Consider the following 18,020-nt stretch of genomic DNA (forward strand, 5'->3'; position numbering starts at 1 on the left):
CGCAAGGGCATTTCCTTCAAAGGAAAGGAAAAACAAGATAATATCTCTGGCCACGGCTGTGGCATCAAAGAAGTCCCTTAGAGTCCGAACCTACAAATCACTCCTAGGAATGATGTCTTCTTGTATACTCCTCATCCCTCACTGCAGACTCAGGATGCGTCCATTGCAAGAAGCCCTCACGAACCAATGGACACAGAGTACAGGTTCGTTCGAAGACATTGTGAAGATAACACCGCAAATATCCAAGAGCCTGGAATGGTGGAGAAATCACAAGAATTTGTCTATAGGACTGCCATTCCTACTTCCAGCAGCACCTCTGGTGATTACCACCGATGCATCCCTGGAAGGCTGGGGAGCCGTCCTACAGGACCTACAAGTAAGCGGCAAATGGACAAATCAGGAGACGCAACTCCATATCAATCTTCTGGAACTGAGAGCTGTGTATCTGGCGCTACAAGCCTTTTTACCACGCATCCAGAACTCCCAGGTGCTCGTCAGAACGGACAACATCACGACGATGCACTATCTCAACAAACAGGGAGGAACGCGTTCGCTCACTCTATCACGCGAATCGCAAAAGGTCTGGAACTGGCTTGTACTCCATGGGATCACGCTCAGGGTGGACTATGTCCCGGGCAAGGACAACGCCATTGCGGACGCCCTAAGCAGACAGAAATCCCTCTCCCACGAATGGGAGCTCGACAAGAGTACGCTGGATAACATATTCTCAGAATGGGGAGTCCCAGGAATCGACCTGTTTGCCACCAAGGAGAACGCCAAATGCCCAAACTACGCAAGTTGGCGTCCCCGACCAAGGTCACTCGGAAATGCCTTTTCCATAGGTTGGTTCGGCGTATTTGCGTACGCTTTTCCACCGTTTCCGATGATTTCCAGGGTTCTCAGGAAGATGAAGGCGGAGCCCTGTACCCTGATCCTAATTGCCCCGTTCTGGCCGAGGCAGCACTGGTTCTCGGATCTTCATCGCCTTTCCATCAGGACATCGATTCGTCTGAAGCAGCACCCGAACCTGCTGACAACGTCCAATGGGCAGGTGCAATACCCGAACCTGCAATCGCTCAGGTTATCCGCCTGGCTCCTGAGCACAGAGTGTTCTGTCATTTAAACATCCCGCAGGAATGCAGGGACGTGCTGGCAAAAGCAAGAGCGGACAGTACCAACAAAACCTACTCTCTAAAATGGAAACGATTCTGCACATGGTGTTTAGAGAAAGGCCTGAGACCACTCCATATCACACCCGAACAGATATTGCCATATCTACTACACTTGGCACAGTCAGGATTGGCGCACGCATCCATAAAGGTGCATCTGGCGGCCATTTCACGATTCACCAGGACTTACAAAGGACCGTCTCTCTGGTCCAATAGGCTTATCAAGCAGTTCCTAAAGGGACTATATAGATCCTTCCCAAGACCTAGACGGGTCCCACCGACATGGCACCTCAATTTAGTCCTTAACCAACTCATGAAGCACCCTTTTGAGCCCATTCATCGAGCATCCATCAAGTACATCTCATGGAAAACGGCTCTGCTGCTCGCTCTAACATCTGCCAGGAGAGTCAGCGAGCTACAGGCTCTATCCATTCAGGAACCCTTCATGCAGTTCAAACCGGACAGGGTGGTGCTGAGGACAAATCCCAAGTTCATACCGAAAGTGCCTTCAGACTTTCAACTTAATGAACCGATGGTTCTACGTTCCTTCTTTGCAAACCCTACCACCGCAGCAGAAAGGACGCTACACTCCTTGGACCTCAAAAGGTGTCTAAAGTTTTACATAGACAAAACAAAGAGCTTCAGGAAGTCATCACAGCTTTTTGTGGCCTACAGTAGGCCAAGGATGGGTATGCCTCTAACGAAACAGAGCATCTCAAGGTGGATCTCCTCAGCGATAGCATTCTACCATGACGGGGCCGGACGGCCTTTGGGAGCTAGGGTGGAAGCGCATTCCACCAGAGCGCTGTCCACATCAGCAGCGCTGTTCGCTGGAGTGCCGATTTTGGACATATGTAGAGCGGCGACGTGGGAGTCACCGCACACCTACTCCATACACTACTGCCTGGATGCTGAACTTATGAAGGATGCAGCAGTGGGCCAGGCGGTGCTTTGCCATCTATTCCAGTGAGGTGAGCCTTCCAACATCCTGCCATCCTGGTATGCACATCTCTTGCTGCTGTGATGTATTGATGTATGCCAATGTTTCAAAGTCGCATGGTAATATATGTATTATCTAAAATGACTATATGGCATGATTACATCAGAAATGTGCATAATGTATTGCTGACTACTCTGATTCAGGCATGTGAATCTATGAAAGACACCCCTAATACTGGATAAGAAACGCGTTACTTACCTGTAACAGCAGTTATCCAGTATTGGTGTCTTTCATAGATTCACATGCAACCCTCCCGCCTCCCCTGGAAGGACTCGCGTCTCTCTCTAACTGTATTACGCCTACCTAGCTTGGTGCGTACGAAAATCTGAGGGACTGAGGCTCCTGTCAGGAAGGTTCTAGAGGGAGGTGATAGCTGATTGGCTGGCTCTAAGAGTTTGGTCCTTTTTACATAAGGACAAGGATAGGCTACTAAGGGGAGGCCCTTAGGCCTATTTTTCTCTATGTATGTCTATAGGACATTACTTTTCTATGTACCGGAGGCTCCCGTCTCGACGACGGGGAATGATTCAGGCATGTGAATCTATGAAAGACACCAATACTGGATAACTGCTGTTACAGGTAAGTAACGCGTTTCTATCTAAACATATTGCACAAGTTGTGGCCTTGTGTTTCACCCTCCGACCCTATTTCTTGGTGGCTTTGCGACCCAACCTTTGGACATCCCAGTTAGACACTTCTGATATTTTGAGACGCTGTAATTCTCAAGGAACTGAGTTATTATGAGAAATGTTTTTAATTCTCTATGCAGTTGTTAATTTATTATGGGTCCTAACAAAGATGAATTTCTTAAAATTAACATATTTTTAATGCTTTTTTTTTTTTTTAGTTTTACCAGCTGGAGTGTGAGTGGAAGACCCGTAATTTGTCTGCTGAATTACAAACTGGAAAACCACTTGAAGGCAGCGCGTATTCTCATCCACACATCAGGTACTACTTGATTTTCAGGATGTTTTAGGTGTTAAAATACCATTTAGTTTGCCATGGTTAAAATTTGCTTTGTTTACTTTGATGTAATTGATTGTTTAATGAATGATCAGCCATATGCCAGTGTAGCACAGTTGGAGGAGGATGGGAATTTAAACAATTCTGTTGTTTGTTTGTCTTTTGGAAGGCCTGGTGTGTGGATTATTGCTGACCTCTAGTGTGGTCATCCTTATTTGTGGCTGCAGAATTTAAAAGCATTGACTGCTTTGTGTCTTGCGACATTTTCAGGGTGTCAAGCAGTTTGCTGACCATCTTGGATGCATGTCCAGAAATGTTTTCTGTTCTCATAGATGTATCTGGATGTTTTTCTGTAGATGCATTCATAAGACAGAATCTTCAGGGTTTACCATCCCTTCAGGCGTAGCATCTGTAAAGATAGGAATTGTATAGTTTATTTCATTTTTTGCTGGAAGTTTTTCTGCAGTGTTATGATGTCTCAGTGTACTGGGGATCTGCAGTGATTTAGAAGAAAGTTAATGAAGGCTTTTGCTACCATCTCCTTTTTGTGTGGAATATGTATCTGAAAGAAACACGTTAGTTAGATTCCTCACCTTAGAATATCCCCAGGCGTCAGACTGGATCCGGAAGATTTTTCGTCAGCAATACCCCTTGCGCGTCGCTAGGCGTCGTCTGCGGCTCCGCGTCCGTCGTCGGCGTCGTGCGCCGGGATGACGTCGTCGGAGTACTTAGACGCCGCCCTCGCGCGCTGACGTCAGTTCTTCTTTTTTCCGCGCCAGTAAGCGCAGATCCGGGAGAGCTTTCCCTTTTAGTCTTTTTTGACTAAATCTTTTTGATCATTTTTGATCCTTGTCTGTCGACATCTGGTGCCGGTAGGATGCCTGGGTTTAAGGCTTGCGAAGATTGTCATCGACTGATGTCGGTGACCGATCACCACCGCCGGTGCCTCTACTGCTTAGGCCTCGACCACGACGCGGAGTCGTGCAACGACTGTCAGGCCCTGACTTCGAAGGCTAGGCGGGAGCGGTCCCGCAAGCTTCTCGAGCTTCGCCACTCGGCTCCGCGTCGTGCGCGATCCCGGTCCAGGAGGAGGTCCAAGGATCGCTCGCGGAGCCCTAGCCGACGCCACCATCGCTCGTCGGGCTCCAAGTCGTCGGGTAAGTCCAAACACTCTAAGAAGTCCAAGCGGCGACATCGCTCTTCGGACTCCCCTCGCCGGTCGCGCGACTCGGCCGAGGGTCCAAGTGGTTCCACCCCCGCGGCTCCGGCGGAGCCGCAGGCGCCGCGTCCGCCCCCATACCTTCCGGTCCCTGGGGCTGACGCGGCGCCGGCGGAGATCAGTGCCTTCCTCTCGGCCATGAGGAGCCTGGCCCCGCCGTCGACGCCCGCTGGCGCGCCTTCGGGCCCCGCGGACTCGACTGGGCGACCTCGCGTGCCGGCGGCTCCGGCCCCGGCGCCGTCGACGACTCCGGTCTCGACGCCGCAGGTCCCCGCGGGGCCCTTGCCTGGGCCCCAGTCGACGCCGGTTGACCTTGTCACTCCTCCACCGGCGCCGACGCCTGAACCACCGACGCCGTCACCGGCGCCACCGACGCCGACGCCTGTGACGCCGACGCCCCGGTTTAGCCCTCATCCGGACCCGACGCCGGCACGGCGTCCGCCGACGCCGCATCCGACGCCGCTTGAGACCTACCATCTCTACAGTCCGGTTCCGATCATTCCTCCTGTTTATCAGGAATCGGAAGAAGGGGGCGACTGGGAGGGGTTCGAGGACCCTCTGGCTGTTCAGTCACAGCTTTCTCAGGACTGGGCAGATGAACTGGGGGAGGCCAGCGGGCTGGACACCTCGCCAGGCGCTGGATTCACTTCTCCTCCGACCGTGGCTTCGGAGGAGGGTGCAGCATTTTCTGTGGTGCTGCGCAAGGCGGCTGAGGCCCTTGGGCTCGAGTTGCCTGCCGTGGCTGTGAGGACCAACATCCTCACTGAGGTGCTTCAAACCTCAGCAAGCTCCACTGAGCCTCTGCTGCCGTTCAACGAGGCCCTCACTGACGTTCTGCAGGGCACCTGGTCCAAGCCCTCCACAGTTCCTCCTGTGGATAGGAACGTTGCCAGGCGCCACCGCCCTGCTCCGGGCGACCCCAGTTTCCTGTCCCAACACCCCACCCCCGAGAGTCTGGTTATCCAGGCCTCTACTTCCCAATCCTCCTTCCCGACCGCTCCGCCGGACCGGGATTCCAAGAGACTCGAGCAGTTTGGCAAGAAACTGTTCTCGTCCCTTAGTTTGGGCCTGCGGTCCTTAAATACCGCCTGTCTCTTGGACCGTTATTCCCATTCCCTGTGGGATTCGGTGGAGGACGTGCTGCCCCTGTGTCCGGAGGAGGTCCGGCCGCGTCTTACCCAGGCTTTGGCCGATGGGAGGGATCCAGCACGGCACGCCATAAGATGTGGGCTTGACACCACGGACTCGCTAGGTCGGGCGATTTCCACCACGGTGGCGCTCCGCCGCCACGCCTGGATGCGGTCCACGTCATTTTCCGGGGATGTCCAGAACACCCTCATGGACATGCCCTTTGATGGCACTCGCCTGTTTGGTGAGAAGGCGGACAGTGCGCTGAACCGCTTTAAGGACTCCCGGGCTACGGCCAAGTCCTTGGGCCTCTCGGCTCCGCGGGCGCACACCTCCGCTTTTCGCCCCTTTCGTGGCCAAGGAAGGGGCGCCTCCTCACGTCCGCAAAGCCACCAGCCGCAGAACCAACCTGCGCGCGGTCGCGGACGTGGCTTCCGCCGTGGCGGAAATGGAGGCCGACGTGGTCAGCCCACATCCACCCCGGCAGTATCCGCCTCAAAGCCTTCCTAGTCCGAGCTTTCAGGCCCATACCACGCCAGTGGGCGGCAGAGTTCGCCATCACCTGCTCCACTGGCGGTCCATAACATCGGACAGGTGGGTGCTGCAAATCGTCCGAAGGGGCTACTCCCTCCCCTTCGAGACGACCCCTCCAGCCATGCCACCGCAGCACCACCGTATCTCGGGGGATCATTTGGATCTTCTCCGCGAGGAAGTTTCGGCTCTCTTGGCCAAGGGGGCCGTCGAGCGCGTTCCGAGTCCAGAAGTAGGTCGTGGTTGTTATTCCCACTACTTTCTGGTTCCCAAGAAGGGCAAGGGGGGCCTGCGCCCTATCTTGGACCTCCGGAACGTCAATGCCTTCCTCCGAAAGGAAAGGTTCAAGATGCTCACGTTGGCTCAGGTTTTAGCTGCCCTAGACCCTGGAGACTGGATGGTAGCGTTGGACTTGCAGGACGCATATTTCCATATCCCCGTCCTGCCGGCCCACCGGCGTTACCTGCGGTTCACGGTGGGCCAAGAGCACTTTCAGTTTACCGTGCTCCCCTTCGGCCTCACCAGTGCCCCTCGGGTGTTCACGAAAGTGATGGCGGTGGTCGCAGCTCATCTGCGCAGATCAGGGGTCCCAGTCTTCCCCTATCTCGACGACTGGTTGTTGAAGGCGGGCTCGCCCCAGGCAGTCGTCTCCCACCTCCAGACTACGGCGGATCTCCTGCATTTGCTGGGGTTTTCCATCAACGTGCCGAAGTCGCACTTGAGTCCCTCTCAGAAGCTCCTCTTCATCGGAGCGGTTCTCGATTCGGCGCAGTTCCGGGTCCATCCACCGGAACAGCGGGTCCGGGATATACAGGCCCTGATTCCCATCTTTCGGCCTCTATCCCGGGTTTCGGTCAGGCTAGTGTTGCGGCTTCTGGGGCTGATGGCCTCCTGCATCCTACTAGTGCATCACGCCAGGCGGCGCATGCGGGCTCTGCAGTGGGACCTGAAGTTTCAGTGGGCCCAGCATCACGGCAACCTGTCCGACCATGTCTTGATCTCGGAGGGTACTGCACAGCAGTTGCAGTGGTGGCTCACGGACCACGAGTGGGTCAAGGGCAAGAGCCTCTCCCTTCCCCAACCGGAGCATGTCGTAGTGACGGATGCGTCCCTCCTGGGATGGGGTGGCCATATGGGAGAGGCGGAGATCAGAGGCCTCTGGTCTCCGGCGGAGTCTCGTCTCCACATCAACCTGTTGGAGTTGAGAGCGATCCGGCTTGCACTGAAAGCCTTCCTTCCCTCTGTCAGGGGAAGTGTCGTGCAGGTGTTCACGGACAACACCACCGCCATGTGGTACTGCAAGAAACAGGGCGGGGTGGGGTCGTGGACCCTTTGTCAGGAGGCTCTGCGCCTCTGGACATGGCTGGAACACCAGGGCGTCACCCTGGTGGTTCAACATCTGGCGGGCTCTCTGAACGCCAGAGCAGACGAACTCAGCCGCCGGTGCATGATGGATCACGAATGGCGTCTGAACTCCGAAGTGGTGCAAGGCCTCTTTCAGCAGTGGGGAGAGCCTTGGTTAGATCTATTCGCCACCGAAGAGAACGCGCAATGTCAGCAGTTCTGCGCGTTGGAATTTCCAAGGCGGCACTCGCTCGGCGACGCTTTTCGTCACGAGTGGAGTTGCGGTCTATTGTACGCCTTTCCGCCTATACCACTTCTGCCCAGAGTGCTGAAGAAGATCAGGCGCGACCGGGCCCAAGTCATCTTGGTGGCTCCGGATTGGGCACGAAGATACTGGTATCCCGAGCTACTCAGTCTGTTGACCGATCCCCCGATACGTCTGCCCCTTCGGGAGGATCTTCTGTCGCAGCAGCAGGGGACGGTCCTCCACCCGAACCTGTCCAGCCTCCACCTCCATGCGTGGAGATTGAGCGGCGGCAGTTGATGCCATTTGACTTGCCTCCTGAAGTCTGTGATATCATTCTGGCAGCCAGGCGTCCCTCCACAAAGTCGGTATACGCCTGCCGGTGGAACAAATTTGTGGCATGGTGCACAGCAAAGGCTGTGGATCCCCTTTCCGCCCCTCTTTCTGAGGTTCTCCTCTTCCTTCTTTCTCTGGCCCGGCAGGGCTCTGCCCTGGGCACCCTGAAAGGTTATCTTGCTGCCATCTCCGCCTTCTTGCGGCTTCCTGATCAGCCTTCTCTTTTCAAGTCCCCTGTGGTTACACGCTTTCTCAAAGGCATTACACACACGTTCCCTCCTGTCCCTTTTGTAATGCCTCAGTGGGACTTGAATCTGGTTTTGACATTCCTGATGTGCGCTCCCTTTGAGCCTCTTCACAATTGCCCTCTTCGTCTTCTAACTCTAAAGACTGCCTTTCTGGTTGCCATCACCTCGGCTAGACGGGTGAGTGAGCTCCAGGCTTTATCATCAAAGCCTCCTTTTCTATCTGTTCATCCGGACAAGGTTGTCCTTCGGCCTCGTCCCTCCTTTCTTCCTAAAGTGGTGACTCCATTTCACCTTGGGCAGTCTGTCACCTTGCCCACCTTCTTTCCGCCTCCGCATCCTTCCAAAGAGGAAGAGAGGCTCCACCGTCTGGACCCAAAACGTGCGCTCTCTTTTTATCTGGACCGCACAAAACAGTTCCGGGTGGACGACCAGCTTTTTGTTGGGTACGTGGGCGCTAAGAAGGGGAAAGCTGTGCACAAACGAACCATCTCTCGGTGGGTCGTTTTGTGTATAAAAATCTGCTATTCCTTGGCTAAAAAGGACCCTCCTGTTGGGCTGCGCGCCCATTCTACTCGGGCCACGGCGGCTACTACTGCCTTGGGACGGGGAGTCCCTTTGCAGGACATCTGTCAGGCGGCGACGTGGGCTTCGCTACACACGTTTGCCAGGCATTATTGCCTTGACAGCCAAGTCCGGAGGGATGGCTTCTTTGGCCGTTCTGTCCTCCAGGACTTTCTGGTGTGATCTTGGTTCGCAGACCCACCACCGGGGATGGTATTGCTTGGGTATCTATTCTAAGGTGAGGAATCTAACTAACGTGTTTCTTTCAGATGAACAAGTTACTAACCTTCGGTAACGATGTATCTGTAAGAAACATTAGTTAGTTAGATTCCTCACCGACCCTCCCATCCTCCCCGTTCTGCGAACTGACATCTAGGGTTAAGGTTATCCTTTTCAGGCCCCTAGATTTTATTTTTGGCACCAGTGTCGGTCTTTGCATGGCTCTGCGTTTCTGGCGCAGAAGGCTATGTACAAGAACTGACGTCAGCGCGCGAGGGCGGCGTCTAAGTACTCCGACGACGTCATCCCGGCGCACGACGCCGACGACGGACGCGGAGCCGCAGACGACGCCTAGCGACGCGCAAGGGGTATTGCTGACGAAAAATCTTCCGGATCCAGTCTGACGCCTGGGGATATTCTAAGGTGAGGAATCTAACTAACTAATGTTTCTTACAGATACATCGTTACCGAAGGTTAGTAACTTGTTCAACTGAACAGAACCATAGAATGTTTTGGGTCTAGAGACACTAAATTCTCTTGAATCCCATTTTATTTAGTATATGCGAACATCTTGTTCATTGACTGGTCCTTGACATAGCTAGTGCTTTCTGAACTCATTAACTTAAGTTTCTCCTCATCCAGGGCCAAACACGCTGTAGGAAGGTGGATATCTGACTATGGTTACCCCCAACATTTTGCCTAGTGTCTAGCTGGTTTTTCGACTTAGTTGGCCTGAGATCCTGCCATTCAGGGTCTCAGGCTGTCTGCTCTCTCTTTAAAATGGACTCCATGTACCCTAGGTACATAACCAATTGGTAAGGATCACCTTATTGGACCCTGTACAGTGTACCCTAGGTACCCAGGGCATAGGTGTACCCTAGGCCTCCCAGGGGCTGCAGCATGTATTATGCCACCCCTGGTCTGGCCTTCCAATCAGACACAACTGGCTGATCACTCAGCTGGGGCAAGGTCGTGTAATCACCCCTTGCTTAGGTGTAGTATTCCTATACCTACCTTATATATAGACACATGTGTACCTATCAGTCACTCCTATGGCAGGCCTTGACAATCCTGGAGGCAGAGTGCTTGGTAACATGTGAGATGGTGCTCTAGCATGAGCTGAGCCTGTCTGCAGCTTTCGGAACCATGTCCTTATAGCTGTTCTATGATATAGCCTACCATATACTCTTAAAGTGCCTTATAATCTTAAACGGTTATGGTAACTATGGTTTGGCTTTATCAAAACATGTCGTGTAAGGTGTCTAACACTTTGGAATAATACCCCCATACCATTTCTGGTGATGAGGATATTATTCCTCCCTTCTAGAGGGAGAGACATGTTAAAATCCTACTTTGCTGTTTATCTCTAACCAAAGCCTCAGCATCACAAAATGGATGCTGCTGCCACAGACACAAGTCTGACCTCCTGCAGCTGGGAGTGATCCCAGCCAGGGAGGCCTGGACAATAGGTTTCCTGCTTGGGGAGGTGCTAGCACCTCCCCAGACAGCCTTTAGTGTATTGGGGCAGGGTGGGCTGAAAGGAATGAGACATGCCTGGGGCACACAAGGTGTTCCTTGCATAGTCCAGTTCAAACCGGCGCTGGGGCACTCCAGCCCCAGCTCTGGCTCGAAACTGGACAAAGGGAAGTGGGTGTAACCACCCCCTCCCAGGTCCCACCCATAAGGCGTGACCTAGCAGGTATCCCAGCCCCCCAGATTAGTATAAGAGTGGGAGTTGGGCCTCAAGACTTTAGATTATCCTGAACCTGCAAAACTGAACAGAAACTCTGGACCTTCGACATTCGACGAAAGAAGAAGACTGAAGAATCTCCCTTGTAGCCAAGGAGTGGCTACCCTGTGCAAACAGGCACCATCAAGAGACTACCCTTTGCTTTGCGACCGTTCTACGAGGAACCGACTGCAGAGCCCGACCAGAGCCTTGACTTCCAGACTTCTCCGACCCTCATCCACATCTGCAGCAGAGCTGAGATCCGTGGAGGCGACGAGCGACGTGGGACCGGCTACCTGGGAAAAGTGGCTAGTAACTTACAGCGCAGCTTCTGAGGTACCCTCGAAGTTGTGCACCGGGGATTGAGAAGCCCCAACCCCAAGCACCATCTGCACCGAAGATCAGCCCCCCACACTCCACGAGTCCTGCGTGGGGCCCTTCAGCATTTTTCCTGCAGCCGCGTCTGTCCGGTTGCTTGCCCGCTGGCTAGTGGCCTTTGTGACGACGCTCCCTGAAATCTTCTGCGCTGGTTTGGCTCCTCCAGACTGGCTCCGGCTTCTCTGCAAAGAAGAAGCACCCCAGACCTTCCTGGTCTGCACCAGAAGCAAGTCCTTTGTTCTTCGTGGGTTCCGCTTGCCAAGGCTTGGTGAGTCCTAGTCCAACTTCGACGCCGCCGACAGCAAGAGCCTTCGTGGGACAGCTCGCCTCCTGGTCCTGGTCGTCCTCGACGCTTCCTGGTCCTCCTGGCTGCAGCGACAAGCTTCACCTTCACCTGCAACTCTTCACGACATCGCCTGGTTCCTTCCTGGTTCCACGTGGTCACTGGCTAGTGACCTTGACTCTGTCCCTTCTGCTTGCAGGTTTCTTCTCTTCTTGATCCCAGCCTTGGGATCCACCGGACACTCTTCACTGACTGCCTGTCAGCATCTTTCTTCAGGCATCCATAGGAGTCGACGACGAAAACGACGCATCTTCACCCCTATGCACCCGCAGCCTGTGGGCTAGGTAACTTGGGTACTCCGGTGCTCATCAGGATAGTGATTATCCTAGTGTCTAGTTTTCAAGTCTCAACTTCCTAGCTACTCCGGAAGTGTCCTAAATCTACAGTTTTCTAAACTGTACTATTGCTATTGACTTTTACGCATTACGCGTGAGTGTTTCCACTCTGCACACGAATCCCGTGGGCCTCCCACTTCCTAACTAACGCTAGTGTAGTGTAGCCCCAGCGATTCCCTAGGCCTATTCTATTTCCGTGACAGTGGTTCTTATACCACTTATTTAGTATATGGTTTGCGTGGCCCCTAGGGCCTAACTGTATTACTTAACTGTGTGACTTACTGTATGCATTAATAAGACTGTGTTGTACTTACCTCTAAGCTCATAAAGAGTGCTGAGGGTTTGCTAGAATAAATACACTTTATTTTATATATATATCTGTTGTGGTGTCCTTTCATTTGGTATTCAAGGGATTATATATGGTATCACAGCTGGCTTCACATGCCATTCAGAGTTTAGCCTAAGACTGCTCTTGTCCATGCTACCACTAGGATAGCTGGTCTATAAGGTTGACTTTACAACCAATCACCATATGGGTATTTGGACTGATATAAGGTGTACACTATAACTAGTGACATCATACATCAGGCCAACTTCTCACACACGCTTCACTTAAACCAGCACAGTGTCTCTGAGGCCAGTAGAGAGCCAAGCTGGTGAGAGAGGATCATCTGCAGAGCAAACAGAGTTTGCTCAATATAGAGTTCACTATAGTGGAGTGTTGGTGCTAGCCTCCATGCTGTTTTTTCTAGTGAAAGGGTGTTTTTGAGTATTGGGCATCAACACCATTGTGAATGACTTATACTTTCTTATCTTTGATCGTAGAAACTTTAACGCAATCTCCGTTATGTTAGCTTTGGCATTTCTTCAGTAATAAAGTTGCTCAGTTATTAGTTCTGTTGATATGTTCTCTTTTGCATTATACAGCAATGGGACTGAGGAAGTCTGTAGCACGAACTGGAGTGTCACTGCCAGCTGCTTTTAGTGTTCTCTCTGTTGAATCCCTGTGTCTGCTTCCTCATGCAGCAATTACTCTATTTTCTGTGTCCATGCCAATATCCTCCAGTGTAAGATAAGCAAATACAAATGGTGTTTCTGCATACTGAGCAAACAGTGCAGTTTCAGAAAATAAATAACACGTAAGAGTATCTGCTATTTGGATAATGTAGTTCCATTTCCCAAAGTCTCATGCATAGAATTAATGACCTTGAACATCGCTAAAACAGGCCTGCAAACCTATTAAGAAACTGTCAAGTTGACCTGTTCTCTGTTTAAGCATTTACCTGTCATTGTCATTTTAAGATGTTTAGTCTTTCAACATATTCACCTTGTACAGTGAGGATATATAATGTGTGCAATATCATGTGCTTCAGGGAATGTTTTTCTTCTGAGACAATTAGTTCTGGAACTCACTGAAAACTAACATTTATAAATTGTTTTTGACTATGTCAGAAAATTGGCAAATGACGCCTCCATTGACTAATTTTTTTTAATGTTTTGCATTTGGGTGTTGCAAATGTATAAGGTGTGCATACAGCCTGTCACAATCCTATTAAAGAATGTTACTTAGATCGATGATTAGGAAATGCCCATAGAAGCTACTTATAATTTTAAATACCTGTTAGAAGACTATTTTATGAGAGGTGTAACTAATTTGCTGTCTTTTTGTATTGTCAGGATACTGGAACAAAGAATGCAGTACCTCAGAGAACACATAGCGCACCTTTCTAAAAAACAAGCTTACCGACCAGAGAAACCCTCATATGTCAATCTATACCAGGAGATAAAAAATTATGTTGAACGTATTGCACAGGTGTCCCATGTCCAGGACCTTTCTTACCGCCTTACACAGATCTTACTTGGAAACGGCCCCAAGTCACGGCAATCAATTCAAAATCTTTTGAATGAAGAAGCAACATGGCAGCAGTCGCATCATAAGTTCCGGAAAAAATTGGCAGGAGATTATACCTTGTACCCAGATGTTGCAGTTCCACTGCAGGCAGCCATATTGCAGATGCAGCACGGCATGAGACTTATAGCTGCTGAGGTCTACACAGTTCTAAACAGCAGTTTGGTTACTCCAGCTAAACTCACTGATCTTGTCACTTCTCTTATAGCCTTTCCTTCTCTGAGCCCCTCTTTTCCTTCGTATCTCTCCCATGCTGATGTGTTGTGCTCAGTAAATTCCCTGGATAGCCTCAGAGGCATTAAGCAGCTCTCTTTGAAATATTCAACTGCAAACATATCTGAAGTGAATGATCCGCGGGCTTGTCCCACGAAAGAGCAGCTGCTGGTGAATGCTTTGCTCTATCTGCGCTCACATGTGCTTTGTGTTGGTGAGATGGACCAAAAATCACTGAAGTTGTTCAGGCATATTTGTCAGGTAAGATTTATTTTATTTAAGATCACATTATAGTATATAAAAAAAATATTAATTGCAAATGAATGCCTTAACAATGCAGTGTCATTCATAATAGCACTTATCTACATAATGCAAACTGTTCAGTAATGTGCACCAGCATTCCTTTACACCTGAAGGTTGTCCATAAATAGCACAATAAAAATTATGTGAAATGGCCTTATTCTAAATCATGCTTGCTGCTGTCTCTGAATAGATGGCTAACAATTGATTCTTGCAGTATGCTGCTGAATCACTAATGTTCATACCTGTTGCTTGAGAGGGTAAGCAATATTAATCCAGTGAAGTGGATTTAGTAAAATACCCTAATCTTGACACAGTTACTAAATAAAATGGCTAAAAGTGGTTTTGAGAATTACAACAGAAAATTATGAGCTCTCTATTTTTAATAATTCTTTGTGAAAGTGACTCAAAAAGTCCACTCTAGTACCTTTTATCCTGAATTTATACTTAACCCCTTCCATGCTGCGCAGATTCCGCCGCTGTGCTGACGGAATCTTGCGCGGGCGTGGTCATGACGGAACGGTTCCGTCATGAGCACAGCTCAACCGTGGCTCATGACGGAACCGTTCCGTCATGAGCACCGAAGGGGTTAAGTAAACAAGACTGTCAGACCAAAATAAAATTTAAAAAACTAGACTGGCTTTGCTGTTCACTCATGGAATAAGGATACTTGAGTTCTCTCGAAGTGTAAGTGTAAAGCTTATATGTACAGCCTTAAATGGCATGATTGCCTGAGTTAAGTTACATTTTTTTGAGGATATGTGAACATGCACAAAGTTAGGACTGTGTTGACCTTTTCAACAATTTATTTTAATTAAAAAAATGTGTTTACTGGCCGTTAACAAAGGAAGTGGCTGCTTGTTAATGATTTTCCAAGTTAAATGCAAATTAATAATGGAATCATAATACATTGGAAATCCTGAGTTTCTTTGGTCAGGCTTGAACCTTCTACTCTTTTAGTATTTTTCATTGCTTTGCACATATTATGTTTATTTTCCAGGCCATCATTAATGAGTGGGATGAACAGGAGAGCTGTGAAAGAAAACGGGAGGCAGAGGAAAGCAGTCTGTATAAGACCAAAAGTAGAAGTCATGTGACAGAAAAAAGTGAAGATGAAGAAGAGGAGAAGGAATTTCGGATGAGGTTTCCACTCTATGATAAGGTACATTGGTGGCAATGAATAACTCCTCAAGAAATTCTTTCTTGACGTAATGGCCTGTATATGGGACTTCATCCTATCTGCGTAACGGATTGCACACAAAGACCTTTACAAGCTGAATCTGTTTTGTCATCTATTAAAGTAATAGGCCCAATTGTGCCTACATGGGTCTTTTAGAGCCTTTCAATCCTATGAGCTCAAATTAGGCTCAGGCAAAAAAAAGTGTGAAAGATGGAGCACCTCCTCCTATTTTTCACAGCCCTAAACATCTTAATCTTCCCTTAAACATTCAAATACTTGGGTGCTGACTACTTTACCCCGACAACACCTAGAAGCAGTTATCTTTGCCTGTGTACGCAGATTAATGTATAAAGCAGTATTCTAATTAACCCCCCAAGAAGAGTCACAGTTTAATACCTACACTCAAAAGATTCCCTGTGTGTATGTTTCAGCATCATATACTGGCTTTTAAATACCAACATTTTAAGATGGCATCTGTTTTACAGGGGGCTCCAACAAGAATATTGTGGTTTTCCTGAAGCAGAGTGAGCATATAGAGAGCACACTTGAAGTTCTTAAATGCTTTTTGATTGAGTTTGACGGCGAGGGTACTGTTGGAGATTTGCCCACCCGATTTAGAATCAGCTATCCAATGGACAGTTCTTTCTGCCCTTACCATCAGGTAAAACCAGGTGGTAAGGGGCATTGTAAACTCCAGTTATGACCCCCACACCATGAGAAATAACCCCCATGATGTGGGGGTTATTAGTCTTTGTATTTAAAAAAAACAAACTCCAGTTTGATCGCTGGGCCAAACTAGTGATCTGTAGACTGGGGGCTGTGTGAGAAAGTGCCATCTTTCTTGCATGGTATGCCCCCACTTTTTGCTGAATTGCTGATGTACTTTGACTGAGTGTGCCCTGGGCTCCTGCCAATCAGGTGCCCAGGGCCTATGTTCCTTCACTAAAACTGTATGAAGCCTAAACCCAATTGGCATCTCTGACCACATGTCAGCCCCTGGTAAATGGTACCCTAGGTACCCAGGGCCCTGTGACCAGAGAAGGCCCCTAAGGGCTGCAGCACTTATTGGGCCACCCTTAGAGGCCCTGTACCCTGACACACACACACACACACTGCCTTTTCAGGCTGAGTGTCTTGGTGCAGAACAAAACAGAGAGTCGACATGGCACACATCCCTGTGCGCCATGCCCACAACACACACTGCCCTGGCATTCCTCAGTCACCCCTCTAGCTGGGTGCCCTATGCCAGTGGTGTGGGTACAGGTGCATGAGGCCTATACCACTACAGTACCCAGGTCCATTCCTGGGCTCTGTAAGTGCAGTGCTGCCATTAAGAGTATATGGTGCTGGGAGGTCGTCATCACGAACTCCACAGCACAATGATGGCTGCACTGAAGACTGAGAAGTTTGATATCAAACTTCTCAGCACATTAAACCCACACTGATGCCAGTGGGGGATTTCATGTAAAATGAACAACAGAGGGCAACTTAGTTGCCCCCTGAACCTAACCCACAATCCACGTCCTGTCTGAGAGGTTGCCCAGTCTGCCACCCAGCAGACAAGTTGCTGGACCCCTGGGTAGAGAGCGCCATCCGCTCTCCTGGGCATGCAACAATGCACATCCTGGGCGAAGTGCTAGGTCTCCTCCCCCAGGATGGGCAGGGGAAGCTTCAAAGGCATGCCGCCTTTGTGAGCTTCTCCAGGCCACTTGCTGGACTCAGCAACTGGCTCCCACCGGTTCTGACCCCCACTCTGGTGCTAAGACTGGCGGGAAAGCCCAAGTGAGGAAAGGGGGTGTGCCAGCCCCACCCCTCAGGTGGGGGAGGCAAGTTGAAGCACAACTCCGGGCTTTCGCCATCTTGAGGATGGGGAGTCCTGCCCAATCAGGATTAGGCTCCTGTCCCCCTCCCACTGGAGAGGGGCTGGATAAGGGGTGTACCCACCCCAGAGAAGGGACCCATTGGTCCCTGACCTCTACCTACCTGTAATGCCCCTAAATGTAGTATTTAGGGGCACCCGGAACCTTCCTTCCTCGGATCCTGAATCTGAAACAAGAAGAAGAACAAGAAGAAAGAAGACCTGCCGTGCAGCTGCTAACAAGAGGACGACACCAACTGACTTGGCCCCAGACCTACTGGCCTGTCGACCCTCGAACCTGCTAAAAACCTGGCGTCTCCAGTGGTCAGCAACCTCGAAAACCCCAGAGGATCTGACTGCCTTGTGACTCTAAAAGACTGGGACTCCCATGAGCAGTGGTTTTGCTCAAAGCAAGTAACAAACCCCTCGTGCCAACCTGGAACCGCGACTCCTGCACACTCTGCACCCGCCAAGCCTGGCCTGTGCCTGAGTGGACAAAGACCCCGAGGACGTCCCTCCAGCAACTGTGGCCAAGAATCCAGCAGCCAAGGACCCACCTCGACGCTCCTGAAGACGCCTGCAGCCTCCGAACCAGGGACCCCCCCCAACCGCGACCGGCAGAGGGTAAGATTTCCTGATGCGAAAAGACACCCCTGCACCCTGTGCCCAGCTCCTGCGTGCCTACCTAACCTACAGCTTCCCAACTTACCTCTCGAAGTAGTGGTCGCACCTGAAGAATCTTCGTCCCCGAGCTTGCAGCCTCTGTTCGTCTTGTAGCTTCTCCATTGCAATCCATTGAGCGCCCGACGGCTC

The 18,020-nt window shown here is 50.6% G+C and overlaps 1 protein-coding gene across 1 annotated transcript in view; it reads left to right on the forward strand.

The window, feature by feature from the left end:
- The window catches only part of MDN1 (midasin AAA ATPase 1), a 2,002,810-nt gene that overhangs the window by 1,220,331 nt on the left and 764,459 nt on the right, over positions 1-18,020 (forward strand). The window contains exons 62-64 of the mRNA XM_085611158.1: positions 3,017-3,117; positions 13,425-14,130; positions 15,170-15,331. Coding sequence (XP_085467284.1) covers positions 3,017-3,117; positions 13,425-14,130; positions 15,170-15,331 — 969 coding nt within the window. The remainder of the gene's footprint in view (positions 1-3,016; positions 3,118-13,424; positions 14,131-15,169; positions 15,332-18,020) is intronic.

Source organism: Triturus cristatus, chromosome 6 (assembly GCF_964204655.1).
Source record: "Triturus cristatus chromosome 6, aTriCri1.1, whole genome shotgun sequence".
NCBI classification, from domain to species: domain Eukaryota; kingdom Metazoa; phylum Chordata; class Amphibia; order Caudata; family Salamandridae; genus Triturus; species Triturus cristatus.